Source organism: Lonchura striata, chromosome 5 (assembly GCF_050655825.1).
Source record: "Lonchura striata isolate lonStrDom1 chromosome 5, ASM5065582v1, whole genome shotgun sequence".
NCBI lineage: Eukaryota > Metazoa > Chordata > Aves > Passeriformes > Estrildidae > Lonchura > Lonchura striata.
In genome coordinates, this window is record NC_140707.1 from 27,485,121 (window position 1) to 27,500,179 (window position 15,059).

At 53.0% G+C, this 15,059-nt stretch overlaps 2 protein-coding genes across 6 annotated transcripts in view; one reads left to right on the forward strand and one right to left on the reverse strand.

Annotated features, from left to right (window-relative positions):
- SYT8 (synaptotagmin 8) overlaps positions 1-11,523 on the reverse strand; it is a 23,059-nt gene extending 11,536 nt beyond the window's left edge. For 3 of the 4 annotated variants that reach the window (XM_085581533.1, XM_077784252.2, XM_085581534.1), the window contains exons 1-7: positions 3,768-4,070; positions 2,140-2,262; positions 1,618-1,775; positions 1,393-1,488; positions 993-1,160; positions 623-790; positions 313-430 (exon numbers count right to left, since the gene is read on the reverse strand). In XM_085581533.1, coding sequence (XP_085437659.1) covers positions 313-430; positions 623-790; positions 993-1,160; positions 1,393-1,488; positions 1,618-1,775; positions 2,140-2,245 — 814 coding nt within the window. In that variant the 5' untranslated portion in view covers positions 2,246-2,262; positions 3,768-4,070. Of the gene's footprint in view, positions 1-312; positions 431-622; positions 791-992; positions 1,161-1,392; positions 1,489-1,617; positions 1,776-2,139; positions 2,263-3,767; positions 4,071-11,368 lie in introns of those variants that run through there. The other variant, XM_085581532.1, reaches the window with a different exon arrangement.
- Positions 6,007-13,404, forward strand: LOC110468663 (cytosolic 5'-nucleotidase 1A). 2 transcript variants are annotated; one of them, XM_031504865.3, is made up of 7 exons: positions 6,007-6,237; positions 7,581-7,639; positions 8,293-8,460; positions 8,793-8,922; positions 9,414-9,536; positions 10,587-10,765; positions 11,288-13,404. In XM_031504865.3, the coding sequence occupies exons 2-7, from the start codon at positions 7,595-7,597 to the stop codon at positions 11,588-11,590; spliced, it is 948 nt and encodes a 315-aa protein (XP_031360725.3). In that variant the 5' UTR covers positions 6,007-6,237; positions 7,581-7,594; the 3' UTR covers positions 11,591-13,404. The 2 variants fall into 2 exon arrangements, with proteins under 2 accessions (XP_031360725.3, XP_085437662.1); XM_085581536.1 differs by lacking the exon at positions 7,581-7,639 and having other exon boundaries at positions 6,102-6,237.
- Positions 13,405-15,059: the final 1,655 nt, after the last annotated feature.

Genomic DNA, 15,059 nt, shown 5'->3' on the forward strand with positions numbered 1-15,059 from the left:
TTCCTGAGCCATTCCCAAGGAGACCATGGCATCCCACTTGTCACTCCTTATGGTGAGACAGCCATCTCAGAGCTCACTTCCTCCTGCCAAGTTCCCTGTACAATCCAGTCATGACATTTCCTCCTGGGAGATACCTGCAGTACCACCCAAAGCTGGACTATCTGTGCTGGGAATCAGCGAAGGGCTGAATATGTTGTTGCAGCAGGAAGCAGGTCTTAACACCAAGAGTTTTCAATGCTTTGCAGCTCTTGGTGCCACCACTGAGGCCTGGGCAGGAGCAGGAAGGTCTGAGCAGAAGCAGCCCCCATTGACCTGAGAGTCCATCCGAGTCCATCCGCTTCAGCTGCTTGGCTTCCAGGATGAGCACCGTCAACTTGCCAGTGCTGGGGACGTAGCGCAGCAAGAAGCAGATCTCACCCAGATGCTCTTCCTGACAGATGCCACTAGTTAGTACCAGGCAGAGGAACCAGCTCACCTGAGGCTCTAGCCTCACCAGGCTGGCCCCAGGTTTCCTGAGTCTCCCCCACTCTCATGCTTGCCCCTAAAGGCTTGCTTCTTGGGGCAGTGACAAACCAAGAAACCGCATATCCCTCCCAGCAGTTTCCCACCCACCAGGACCAACCTCCACTTTACTGGCCACCGCCAGGTCACTCCACTGCTTGATGACATGCTGCAGGTTGACACTGGCCAGGGGCAGCCGAACCTCACCAATGATGTCATGCTTGGAAAAGCGGTTGAAGTCATAGATCTGCATCACCAGCATGGATTTAGACACCTCAGCCTGGGGTACCTGCAGGAGAGGATCCAAAAGCCTGGACTCATTCCTCAGTGGCAGCCCTACCCCATGAGGATATTCCTCTCTCACATTTCCCAGTCCTGATTGCACAAGCAACTCCCAGTTTGGAGAGTTTTTTGCTCAGGGAGGAGTGTCTGTGCAACACTTGATGGGATAAAAAAAAAAACAAAAAACCATCATTGGCTTTGGTTTGTACCTGGAACGTGAAGGTCTCGTTAAAGATGGGGTTCAGGTTCTTGCGGTAAACCTTGGTCTCATATCTCTTCTTGATATCAGACATTAGGTAGACAATCACATATGGGTCAGATATGCCTCTGCTGTCCATGGCCCTCAGCTCAACTGCCTGCTTCACACCAACTTTCAGCTGGAGAGGAGTGAGGCACAAGGTCACCAGGTGGAGAAGGACGGGGTCAGGCAGCTGGGGGCTCAACGGGAAATGAGTGCAACAGTGTGGAACGCCTTGACACCATGCAGGCATGAGAGCTCATGGGCTGCAGGCAGGTGGGAGAGGGCATGTCCACCTCAATGGCAGAACAGAGTGACCATGCAAGAGCATGGCTTTTTCCCTGCTGTGCCATGGCCATGAGCATCCCCACCTCCTGTATGCGGAAGTTGTACTCCAGGGAGTACTGCAGCTTTCCTTGCCTCTTCTGCTCTACTTCCCACTCCAGGTCCTCCATCTCAGGCTGGACCTGTGGCAGAGAGCAACACTCAGCCATGTCCCTGTCATGCCATACTCCCACCATCCCTGGGGCTGGGAAGTGCAGCAGCAAACCCCTCATATGGGAGGGAGGTGGGATTGAGGGGAAGGCAGGACGCACAAGGTTGATCGTGGTGGAGTTGCTGATGGCGCACAAGCCAATTCTCTCCTTCTTCTTGTGCTTCTTCTTGGTACAGCAGCACTTGATGATGCAGATGAGGAAGAGAAGGAGGAGAATGGCCCCTGACACAGCCACGGTGATGAGCGCCCATTTGGGTACTGGTGCGATGTTCAGGGAGAAGAGTTGGATAGAAGAGTTAAAACCAAGCAAAAAATACAGAGTACATTTAAACTTCTTCCTGGTGCTTCAGCATTAAGGAGTTCTACTTTCAAAGTTGCCCCTAGAATCCTGGATAGGCCCCATGCAAGGAGACCAAGGCTGAAAACCCTTCCCCAAATGGGTAACAAAAATACCCTCTGCTCCTGAAGTAGTGTGGTACTACTCTGCAGTAATCCCACCCTGATGGAGCCCACTAGAAAATGGAGTTTGAAGGGAGAGTGAAGTGAATACACAGCCTCAGAGTCCAGCAGCCCCATCAGGTAATGCTGCCTGGGAGAGGAGGGCAAGAGACACCATACTCACATGGGATCCAGCTAAACCAGCTGTCCAGGGAGCCTGGCCAAGCCGTGGTGGCTATGCTGGTGTGTGGGGAGGCTGTAGTCCTGCCTTTCCTGGCTGCCACTGCCATGGCTAATCTGGGGTGACCTGGGAACACAGGCAAAATTAACAGGGTGGGGATTTCCTCTCCAGTAGCACGTGTGCTGCCCGTAGCCCAGGGCTCTAATGAGAGCAAACACAATTAAAATATAGAGCTTAGGGTAAGTGATTAGAGCTTGGCCACATTGACAATGAGATGTGAAATGGAGCAGGAGGGAGCTGCTAGCAGGGAGGGCTCTGCACCACCTGGTCCCTCCTTCATATCCTTGCAAGTCTGCCTGCTGAAAGCAGAGAGGTTGCGGGGTCCAGGGAGTTTTGAGAAGAGGAATCACTTGGCTGTAGGGGATAAAAACCAAGGGCTATTTTGTGCTGGCTTGTCCCCAGCTGGGCAGAGTGAGCTGAAGGGTTTGCTCAGCTCCAGGAAAGCCTCATCATCAGCTAACACCCCTTTTTGGCTATTGCCCCTCCTGTCGCAGGGCTGAGGAGAGGTCAGGTGCCCTCCTGCAGCAGGGTCTGGTGCCCTCCTTGCCAGTGGCAGTGCTGCCACCGGGCTGGGGCCACGCCGGCTCAGAAACTTTCCGTGAGCTTGGCCTGTGCACATGGGCAACGCTGACACAGCCTGAGGGAAGGCTTCAAGTTTAAAGCAGGATGGTTTTACAGCATTGTGTTCCCCACGGCAAAGCTGTTATTCTAGCATGAACACTTCCTCATAGCCTAATTCCTTTCGCGTCAGCGAGACAGGTGTGCCCGGAGCCATGCTGCGCGGTGAGCGGGTCTGCAGCCACCAGGCACGGGTGGCACCCAGCCCCGGTGCCCGGGCTGGCAGGTATGTGCCTGTGGCTGTCAGCCTCCTGCCCCGCGTTCCAGTGGCTGCCTGCTCAAGCAGCCAGCTCCACCTTCCTCTGCCTGCACCCTGCCCACGCTCTGCCCATCCCAAGGTACTCCTTGCATGGGGATCTTCCTGGGGAGGAAGAAACCACAGCTGCACTTCACTGAGCCCGCAAAGCCAGCAAGCAGCCTTTCCTTTCCCAGCAGTGTACTTTGCTGCACGTGGGCAGGGGGCTGGAGAGACGTGGGAATTGCTGTCACCCCTGCGGTGTCATTGCTGGGACAATGAGGTGCAGGTTAAATTACTTGTCCAGGGCCACCTGGAACTTCTGTGCCATTGGACACCCGAAGCATCGCTCAGGTATTTTAGAGGTGCCGGCTGCAGCTTTGGAGTGAACAGTGGACAGGACAGCACAGGCTAGCAGGCATCCACCCAGCACACAATTGGGAGTGCCATTACACTTTGTCTGCCACAGGCTGTGTCACGTTAGTCTAACATTAACCCTGGTTTAAAAAAAAACCTTTATCCCAACCCCAAAGAATGAACCAAGCCACCACCTTGGGAACGATGGGGACAGCCCTGCTGCAGTCTGGCACAGGAGGCATAGTCTCAGTGGGCAGTCTGCTGGGAGCACTGAGCATCCAATGTTCCTGGAAAAGGAGCTGGGGGAACCCTGGCTCTTGCTCCCACCCTGTGCTGACTGGGTTCCCAAATCCAGACTTACCAACAAGTATCCTTCTCAGTGTCAGCCTCCCCTCCCTGCTGTGCAGGCTCCAGTCAAGCCACCACGTGTGGCAGGGGCATGCTGTGGGCTGGGATGGGAGCCCACCAGGCACACCACTGAGGGTGCAGAGGGGATGGTGGCTGCACTGCACAGCTGAAACTGGAAAGTCTGCTCTGCCAGCTCAGGAGCCAGGTGGCCCCAGCAACTCCGCTGGCCCCACCTCACCACTGACCCAAGCAGTGTTCATGCAGGCGAAAAGCCAGTGGGGAACTCCCTGCTGGACCAGGAAGCAAAACCTGCCCTCCTGCCTGCAAGAAGCTGGAGGGCATTGCTGCACAGCTCCATGCACTGGGAAATTCGCTTCTCCAAGTTATCCCTGCAGCGATGCTGGGCTGGAGGCTGCAGGCTGTGCACAAGCCACTGTGTGGCTGCAGGCACTTAGCACAAGGGAATGGACACCTCCAAGGGGATGGGTGCATGACTGCATCCATCCCTGGTGAGCTCTGCACTTGGGCCACAGGGCATGCACTGTGTGAGGGCCTGCAAAACGTGTGTGTGGATGAACAGGAATGCTCTGCTGCAACATGGCAGGGAGGACAGACAGGGCAAGGGGATACTGCTTGGGTGGTTTCATCCTCCAGCACCAACAGAAGCACCAGGCACACAGCCAGAAGCAATTTCACAAGTTTCCATTGCATTAAATTTATGCTTGTAAACTTCTTCCCTTGCTGCCAATTCAGCAAAGTCTGCCTGAAACCTTCCTTATCGCCACGTAAATTTGGGGTGGTGTCAGCAGTAGGGAGCAATACTGCAAAACTGCCAGTGCCTAGTGTCTGGTGTAGTGATGGGAGGAGATGCCCAGAAACCAGACCTGTCCCAGATCTGTCCCACCACCCTAACTCACCAATCCTTCCAGATGTTCACATGGCCACAAAGGCATTCCACAGCGGGTGCCTAGCCACAGGAGAGGGCCTAGGGCTGCCCCTCAGCTACCCAAAAAACAGCCACACTCACAGGGGCCTTGCACTCCTGCTGCTCAGAGAAGCACCATCTCCAGGAGCAGGAGATGCAGGAATGATGATGCAGGATTGATGCTGCAGCAAACCTCTGGGGAAACTTTTTGCTCTAAACTGGAAATCCCAAGGGATGCACAACAGAAATACATTATGAGGACAGGGGAATAGGGAATATTAAAATCCTCCAGGGAATGGGGGGTCTGCATATACATACTAAAAGCTGAGCACATAAGGAGCCTTTTCACAGGTTGTTTGCTAGAGACAGCTAAAAGAGAAGAGATTCAGATCTTAGGAAGAAATTCTTTACTCAGAGGGTAATGAGGCACTGGAACATGTTGCCCAAAGAAGTTGTGGCCTCATCCCTGGAAGAGTTGAAGGCCATGTTGGATGGGCCTCTGAGCAAGCTGATCTGGTGTGTGGCACCCCTGCCTATGGTGGAAGGGGTTGCAACTAAATTATTTTTTGGGCCCTTCCAACCAAAATCATTCTGTGATTCTATGAGCTCAGTGAGGCCAAGCTGCACAGGACCCTGGTGGCTTCCCACATTTTGGGAGGAGATTTGGTGATTCTGGTGATAGCCTGGTGTCATGCAGGAGGACGAGTGCTCAGCCTTAGTGCAGGTGAGTTTGGTCTCATTGGCAAGAGCCAGGCTGGGCAAGCTGCTTCCGTGGAACTTGTTCCAGCAGCAGGACAAAGGAAAAACTGCATGATGGTCCTGTGTCAGCCCCCCTCTCATCATCCTCTCCCCCCCGCATCCCTGACAGTCACTCTGTTGGATAGAAAAGGGGTGTTGAACTATCTTGGCACCATGAGCCCCACAGGGCTGGGTGCCACGCAGCCTACCCAGAAAAGTAAAATCCTAGCCCCAAAATCAACCCTGCTCAGGACAGCATGTGAGACAGGGCTTTCAGATTAGGGAAAAGAGACCCAAAACCATTACAGTAAAATTGCAAACGTGCTGCATCCAGCCATGCTCTGCACGGCTGCATGCCTGTGCTCCCCGCATCCCTGTATACGCCGAGTTAATCTCGACCAGGTACCCGTTTTTTTCAGTCAAAAAAGCAACCATTCAGGGGCTGGGGAATGAGAGGACTAGAGGCACGCTATAAATACTCCAGCTGCAGAAATAAGACATCACGGCTTGTGGACAGCGATCAGCCACTAAGCACAAGCAGCGAGAGGGCTCCGGAAGCAGGAACAGCGCCGAGTCCCCTGCGCAGGGTGACCGCGGCTGTGTCCGGAGCCAGCCCCAGGTGACCGAGATCCTATGCAATGCCAGCTGGGAAATGCAGGCTGGCCCGGGCACGATGCCAGCCTGCTGGCTGCCTACAAATCCCGGCTCCCGCCTGCTTCCTGCAGCGCGGGCAGGGGGAAATATAAACAGCAGCGCCTGGGGCAGGGCGGGGATGCTGCCGCTGGACGGGCCGTGCCGGGGAGCAGAGGCAGCGCTCGCGGTGAGTGTGGGCTTTTCTTTCCAGCAGAGCCCTGTCTCTGTGCACGGGTAACATCTCCTCCCTGCTAGGCAGCCGTAGGAAGAGTTGCCGGGACCGGCAGCACCCGCCTGGAATGTTTTCCTGCGGTCTCGCAGCGAGACGTGTGCCTGTGCGGATCCGTGTGTTCGGATGCGAACGGCGCCGCGGGTTATCGGGGCAGGGAGATGGAAAGGAGAAGTCGAGCTTGGTTTGCAGTGCTTGGAAGAGCGAAGCAGAAATTACAGGTGGAGTCTCCCACCAGGAAGGGCTGCTCAGCTCCGTTGCCTCCTTACATTTAATTTTGACTTTCAGAGAATACTTGGCTGGGATTATGTCAGAGGAAAGCTTCTGCCTGCGCAGCTGGGCTGGTGTTTGCCACCCTCTCTGGGAGGAGACCCCTTCCCAGCATGGGGTGGAGGAAGCAGAGGGATGCTCAGCATCTCCTGCCTTTCCAGGCAGCCCTGGCTGGGGAAGCAGCCCTGCTGCAGGACTTTCTACTCCTCGGGTAGTCGAGGAGTGCACATGCAAGCACTGAGCCCCCCATGGCAAGGCTGCGGCTCTCACGGCTGGCATCAGCCAAGTGTGTTGCCCACTGGCCCAGGTAACATTTTGCAGTCCCTGAACAATAAACATTAATTAAATAAAACTGGGGCAAAAGACAGTTCTCTGTGGAGATCCTGACCTGTCCTTTACACTGCGTATTGGCCTTGCTCTTTGCTTGCCCAGCCCCCAGAACAGTAATCAGGTAGGGCCTGTCTGGCTCACAGGGCTATGGAAGGGCAGACCAACCCCATCACAGGGGTCTCAGCCTTTATCCAAGTGCTCACCCTCACCACACACTTCTACTTACTTTTACAGCCTTTTACAGCTGCAAATGAGCTGCTGATTCACTGAACTCCATAATTTGTAGATACAAATTCACCATTCAAGCAAAAGTGGCAAAAAGGCAACAAGGATGTGAACTAGAAACCTACCTGTAAGATCTAACCTACTTTGGCTTTTAAAGACAGCCTTATTTTGCTTGGAAAAGAGCTGTACAACAGCTTTCAGCAGTTCCACACAGTTTTTCTCTTTGAGAAAAACAAAAGCAAAAATAAAGCAGTGATCTGTGTTTGAAAAGCCACTTTTCAATGACATTTAGTTGGAAGTACTAGAACAGTTTTTCTTGGAGCAAAGCTGCTGTCAACAGAAACAGGTTCATTTGGGCTGCTGTACTTGGTGTGTAAGATGTTTCCTGTCTCCTTTCCACTCTTCCCCCTCTCAAGAATGACTATAGATTGGCTACATTATAATCTATCCATTTAATTTTATATTTTCTTTTAAAGGCTGAGAGTTGAAGATGGCAGAGCTGGAAAGCACAGTCATAAACACCAATGTAAAACAGGTAAAAGGCTGTCCATTACAAAACACACATCCTGTATTTCCAAACCACGTTCTGAAATGTCACCACAGAAGAGAACACTCCACAGCTCAGAACTGTGGTGGCCTGAATTGCTCATGTCTGGGTTTCAGCAGAAGTGGCTGTCCCAGGGCTGCTGGGCACCTGGTCCCAGTGAAGTCCATGCAATTTCCAGTTACTTGGACTGGGCACGTACATTTGCTCACACTTAAATTTTGGAGCAGCCAGGGAGAAAGCAGCAGCTTCTCTACATACACAGAGGCTTCATTCAACTGTCCAGAACAGACAAAAACAAAGGGTAGTACCACCAGTATGTGCAGAGAAACCCAGCACAAACAGATGACTGTGGCTGTGTTGTCCCCATAAAGAACAAAATTATGGAGCAATCCCCTCAGTGTGAGCTGTCCTTGGAGCATGTGGCACTTATCAGACAGGTTAGGGTTTCACAACTGCCAGCCCCATCCTTGGTGGCCTGAAAATGAAGACTGGGTGTGGTATCTGTGGCATCAGAACCATGACACAGGGGTGATACCTCCAGCATCCAACCCTACCACTCTGGTTGGTGCCCCCTGCTCACCCCACCTCCATGAGCTCCTTCTCTGCTGTCCCCTGACTCCTCTTTCCTCCCTGTCCTGCAGAAAGACCCCAGCACGGCACTGGTCATTGCTGTGACCACCAGAGCCATCTTCAACCTGGAGGAGGAGCACAAGCTCTACCTGGAAAAGGGCAAGGAGGAGTACACAAGGCACCAGCAGGCCAACCAGGACAAGCCCCTGCCACCAGGCACAGCCTTTGCCTTCATCCAGGTGAGCCCCACACCTGTCTAGGGGCACATGCAGACACTGGCAGGATGGGGTGAAAGCTCAGCTTTCCCAGCTTTAAATCTCAACTCCCATCACGGGGTGTAGTTATGCCTGTGCTGATCTCTTGGCCTCATTGCAAGGCATGGACACCTGTGCTCCTGACCAGTCCATCTCCCCCTGGCTTTTCCAGGATGGTTGCTCTGTCTGGCTCTCCATGGCATGCCAGCCTTGCCAAAGCTGACAGATGCAGCACAAACCACTAACCTTAACCACAAAAGAACCCCTGCAAAGGTACTGCAGTCATGCCTCTTTAAAAGAGCCCCATCTCCTCCCAGGCAGTGCAGTATGTTAACAAGAAGATCCTGGAGAGCAACCCAGAAGAAAGGGACCTCTTTGACATCCTGGTTCTCTCCAACAACAGCCCAGAGAGCGGCGTGCGCATCATCAACAGCGCCAAGCACTACGGTAAGGGGGACCCATCCCTGGCAGTGCCTGACACCCCTGGGAGGCTGCAGAGCACATCAGGCACCACAGTGGATCATCAGTGGCAAACAGAGAGCCAGGGCATACAAGGGAAAGTGGGGAAGGGCTTCTCTTAGAGCCCAGCTCCCCTCAGCCATAGCTTTCACACCAGGAAGTCTGGCAGCATTTTGCACGGCCCGGGCATGTTCAGGCAGGTACTGAAAATAAAAAAAGTTGTTTACAAAAGCCACCCTAAATCCCAGAGTGCTGTCAGGAGGAATGCCCATTAAGGGAGGGATAGAGGGAATATTTACCTGCACTCTGCAGTTTTATAGGAGCAACAACAGGTCAAGAAGATGCAGCAAGAACACAGGCACTGGGAATCCATTGCCCTGTGCTCTTGCAGCAAAGCACACCAAGACCTGGGGAGGGAGTGAGGGGCTGTGAGGAGGATGTTGCTCCATAAGACTTCATTCACATCCCTTATCCTGAAGGCCTGGAAATCTCCAAGTTCTGCTTTGTCAGTGATGAGGACTCCACACAGTACCTGAAGTCCCACGGCGTCAAGCTGTTCCTCTCAGCTGACAGGACAGATGTCTGCAACGCCCTCTGGAGAGGTACGTTCTCCTCTCCATCCCACCACACTTTTTCCAAGCAGCTCAGTACCAAGAGACAGCACCAGAACCTGTGATTTCACAGGGACAAGGGGTGAATGGCTCACTGATTACCAGTACAATCCTGAACAGTTCAGTCTCCTTTCCTGTCCTTACAAGTAGCGTGCAAACACACCAAGCTGGCTCAGATGCCCTCACAAGTCACTGAGTGCATTATGCATCATTCTGAAAACAGCTCTGCCATCGGCTGGTCATTCCCTGCCTGACATTTAAGCTTTTCTAACCAAAAATGCAACTCCATTCATCAATGAGAGTTTCTCAGTGATTCCCAGGACTTTGTAAGGATAACACAGAAATTTGCTATATTGGTACATGCAGAGTTACTGTGTGTGCAGTGATAGATGTAAGCACGTGCCTGACCTCAATCAGAGGCAACTCCTCTAATGCGGTTAATCACCTTCTTATTAATTCACTTGGGTACGAGCACATCAGCTGGCCACCGTCCTTCAAGGTCAGGAGCAAGCCATCTGCAACCTGGACTTTCCTTCACTACACAGCACATTCCTGGAACCTCCTTGAGAGAATCATTGCCCTGACAAGTGTCCCCAGTCTGGGAGCCTCGGTCCACATATGAGGGTGGGCAGGGAGCAGCTTGTAGGAAGAGACTGTAATTAAGCCAATTACCACAATCAATGGAGATGCCAGCCCATATTATTCACACCACAGAGTGCTAAATCTGGGCATTAAAGATTGAGGCTTGGCAGGGTGAGCAAGCACCAGGAGGAGGGCTGCTAATGCCTTGACAACCACCCACCATCTCTTACCACACTTCAGTATCTCCCCAGACCTCGGTTTCTGATCAGCAGCACTTTCTCAGGGATAACATAGCCATGGGAAGGCTGGGCTGACTCCCCTGGAAAACTCCCTGACTTGGGGGCCCTGCCATGATGATGTGGGACAGGGCTGCAGCAGATCCATGGGGAGCAGCTGGCCATGCATGAGCTGCCCCGGGAAGGGGTGTCCCTCCTGACCCCACCTTGCTCTGCCTCACAGGGGTCTCAGCAGCACTGGTCTTCCAACAAGAGGTGCAGGCCCCCAGCACTCCACTCCGCGTGGTGTTTGACGGGGATGCCGTGCTCTTCTCCAATGAGACAGACCAGATCTTCCAGGAGCAGGGCCTGGAGGGGGCAGTGCAGTACGAACGGGCGATGGAGGCTGTCCCCATAGGAGAGGTGAGCCACCTCACTTCCATGGGCACCCACAGGCTCTGCCGTCTCTCCTGCTAGGGCTTTGGCATGAACAGTCACAAAAGCAGAAATCCTTACAGAGTCCCTGTGCATCTGCTACTCAGTCCCTGGTGTGGGCATGATCTGGAGTCTCACTGGAAATGGATCTGTTATCTCCTGTAAATAAGCCCTAAATATCTAGGATTGTGGCTAATCCAAACACCACCTTTCGTAGCTGTGACATCTTGCTGTCCAAGTCCCTGCAGGACTCAGACCCAGAGGCACAGCTTGCTGGGATGTACCTTGCCGGTCACTTTGGGATTAGGATGAGCACCACAAAGCTCACCTTCCTCCCAGGGACCACAGTACAGAGCCCCAGTCCCAGCATTGCCCGGTCCTGGAGCCCACAGGCATTGTATGCTCTGCAGAGCCCTGACAAAACCTGGGAGAGGAACAAGTGGCTTCTACAGGCAGAGTAGGTGTTTGCTGATTTCCCACACCCTCCCAACTGTCTTGCTGTCCTTCCAGGGTCCTCTGAAGGCTTTTGCCATGCACCTCGGGAAGATGCGTAAGAAGTTTGGCCAGGAGAAATCCCCCATCCGCACCTACCTGGTGACAGCCCGCAGTGGCCGGGACATGGGCATACGGGCCATCAAGACGCTCCGCGAGTGGGGTCTGCCCATCGACGAGGCTTTCTTCATGGATGGGGCTCCCAAAGGCCCCATCCTCGCCCAGATCCAGCCTCACATTTTCTTTGATGATGGGCTTCATAACATCCAAGGGGCCCAAAATGTGGGGGTAGCCTCTGCCTGGGTCCCTTCCTGCTGCTGATGGGCTGCAGGCCAGCAGTCCTCCCTCCCAGCTACACCGGGGACTGGGGCAGTTGGAGGCAAAACTTCTGGTGCAGAAGGAAAGATCTCCTAACATGCAGCAAGCAAATCTCAGGGAAAGGGGACGAGAGCATGGACTGCCATGCAAAGCTTGATGCATATTTCTGCTCCTGATAAGAGGTTCTCTACATCTTAGGATAAAGCCAAAAGACACAACTGCTCCAGGACGGGAGGACACTTTTGCTGTGACACTGAGGACGACACCTACCTGCCCTGTAGGACCTGGGAACTTTTCTCAAAGAAATTAGTGAAGCTAATGCCACACACACAAGCTGAAAGAAGCAAGGGAAAAAAAATGCTAGTTTTGGCTGTGCTCACACAGTCTCCAAGATTGAGCAACACAGGAAGGACATCAGCCTGTTGAGCTGAGTCCAGAGGAGGCAGACCAAGATGATTAAAGGGATAGAGCACCTCTCCTCTGAGGAAAGGCTGAGAGAATTGAGATTGTTCAGCCTGGAAAGGAGAAGGCTTCAGGGTAACCTAACTGCAGCCTTCCAGGACCTGAAGGGAACCTACAGGAAAGATAGAGAGCAACTATTTACAAGAGCATGTAGTGACAGGACAAGGGAGAATGCCTTCAAACTGAACAAAGGCAGGTTTTGAGCAGATATGAGGAAGAAATTCTTTACTATGAGGATAATGAGGCACTGAAATAGGTTGCCCAGGGAAGTTGTGGATGCCCCATCCCTGGAAGTGTCAAAGGTCAGGTTGGATGGAGCTCTGAGTAACCTGGTCTAGTGAAAGGTGTCCCTCCTCACACCAGGGTGGCTGAAACTGGATGATCTTTAAGGTCTCTTCCAACCCAAATTATTCTATGATTCTAAGATTTATTCTCTGCCTAAAGGGAGCCCTCAAGACCCTGCCTCACCAGACACACTCATCTTGGTTTCCTGAGGTGACAGATGTGCTAGTGAGTGCTTCAGACAGCTCCAGCCAAACTCAGAAGAGGGAGAAAGACTTCAAAACTGTAAAGGACCTACAAACCTTTTAGAAATGGGTGCATGGGTTGAAGAAAGAAAGCCCAAGCTATTCCTCCTCATAAAAGAGATTGAAGCACAAGCCAGGTTTCCTTAGACATGCATACTGCTCAGAGTGCTTTTAGGAGACAGACCTGTGGGACACTCGGCTCCTGGAGCTGCAAGGCAGGGACAAGGCTGCAACCCAGCACTGAGGTCCCACCAGGAGAGGGCACTGGAGATTGGCTGCCTGCAGCACAAGCCGTGCTTGAGGGGCCCGGGCTGCAGACCAGCACCACAGGGGTTGGGGCAGGACTAGGAGCTGCCCAACCTCAAATGGATCTCCAGAGCTGTGGGTGGAGGGCATGGGTGGGGGTCTCAGGAGCAACTGCTCCTTGCACATGGGGTACGTGGTGTGCTCAGTTACGTGCCTGACATACCACACCCCAGACAGGGATGCCTCTCTGGTAGTTTGGATTCAGTTCTTAATTTTCCTGGGGAACAAGGAACCTGCAAGGTTCACCTGCAGGTTTCTTTCCCCGGGGCTGAATGTGAGTTGCCACTAGAGGCCACTGTGCTGCCTGGGGACTTGGCACCTCAAATCCCTGCCAGCTGTCCGGAAAAAAAACCACAAATTGGCTGCTCAGGCAGCAGCAGGATTATGGACGAGGAGATAAAGATGACGCTGGCTTAGTTTTTTTTTAATCTCAGTGTAATCAGAAAATTATTATTTTTAAAGGTTTCACAAGTGTTGCTCTAACCAAAGCTTTTTTCCCCCCAATAAATAAATAAACAAGCATCCCAGTGTGAGTGCTTGTTCCTCATGCCTGTATCTAGCAGTGTGGGAGGAAGGGTGGGATAACGCAGTGCTCCTTTATATTCATTCATTTATTTATCAGGTGTTTGGCATGTTCATCAAAATGGCTTAAATACACAAGAAACCTTCAGTGGGTTTTGGATTAGGCCCCTGAATGTCATCTTGTATCTGTCTCCAAGCTCACTCCTGATGCATTGAGCATGGGAGACTGCACTAATTGCCTTAGCAAGGGCAGCTGCTGGCTCTGACACGCCACTGGCAGAGGTCCTGTCCCTGCTTTCGTGACCACTATGTGGGTCCAAACTCAGGGCTGCTAGGGCAGGGCAGGGGTGCCAATGTGCACAGATTTGATAGGAAACCACCTCCAAAGAAACAAAGCCTGGCAGGGTCTTGGCACCAGCATTCTGGCCCCTGGCCCTTTAGCTCAGTGCAGATGCTGAAATTAGATGTTTTGAGGTGGCAACATCAACAACATCAGCCACTCATCATTCGCTAATAATGCTAAGCAGCCGTCAGCTGAGCAAACATTAATTACAGGATGCTCCAAACATGCCCAGTAAGCAGGTGCAGATATTCGTCCCACTTTTGTGCAGGTCAGAAACCACTGGGCTCAGTGTGGTGATCCAACCCCCACCTCTACCCCTGCCCACCACACACAGCCAGCTGCTTCCCTGTCAACTGCTGCTGGGGACACGGACCCGGTGCTGGAGGTGACGGTGGTCCTGGGCATCTTCCACCGCTCTGACCCATGGCGTTTGCCAATGCCTGGACAGGGCCAGCAGGAGCTTGGTCACTGCCTTGGGCGAGAGGAAATTTGCTGAGTCAAGGGTTGTGGGGACAGGCCCACGTGAACCACTGCAGTGCGTGGGATGCTAAGGCAGGGGCAAAGCAGCACATGCCTTCTTCCAGCACTGTCAGCACAGTGGGGGATGACAGGGCAAAATGTACCCAAAATAAGAAAAAAGGAAGGAAACTCAGGGCTTGTGAGGTTGCATCATATAGGGCCAAGTACAGCTGCTTCAGGGTATAGTTCAAACTTGTAGCATCAAAACTCCCCTTATTGCCCTGCTCCAACAATGTGCCATCGAAAACACCGTCTGTCAAGGACTGCTGCAGCTTCATGGCCTGCTGCAAGGACAAACTTGCTGTTTCTGTCTTAGAGGCAGCTGTAATAAATTCATTTATGCTTGGGATGCTCCTCAGATTTTAGCTTTCTGAGGCATCTTAAGCTCTCTCCTTCAAGGAATTGCTGATGCCCCAGGGTCTTGTGCCACTGCTGCAACCTCAAGAGGGTTTAGCTGCTGGGGCTGGTCATGGTCATCCTTCTCTGATAGCCATTTTGGGTTTTGCTGACAGGGCAAGGCTGAAGCAGACCACACTGCCATGTCACCACACAGATAGGCTCCCTTTGAACCCTGCTGGGTTTCATACCTTTCCACTCCAGGAAGAGAAGTGCAAAGGTGGCTCTGAGGACCTGCACTTGATTCTGACCATTGCTCTCCAACAACCCCCCATGACCCCAGCCAAAGCTGCCTGGTGTCTGGGTTCCCCTCTGAGACACCCTCCTGGTCCAGAAGAGGAAGTGGGCCCCTACTCTTCTCAGCCACAGGCAGGCCAGCTGCCTCCTGTGCAGGGCC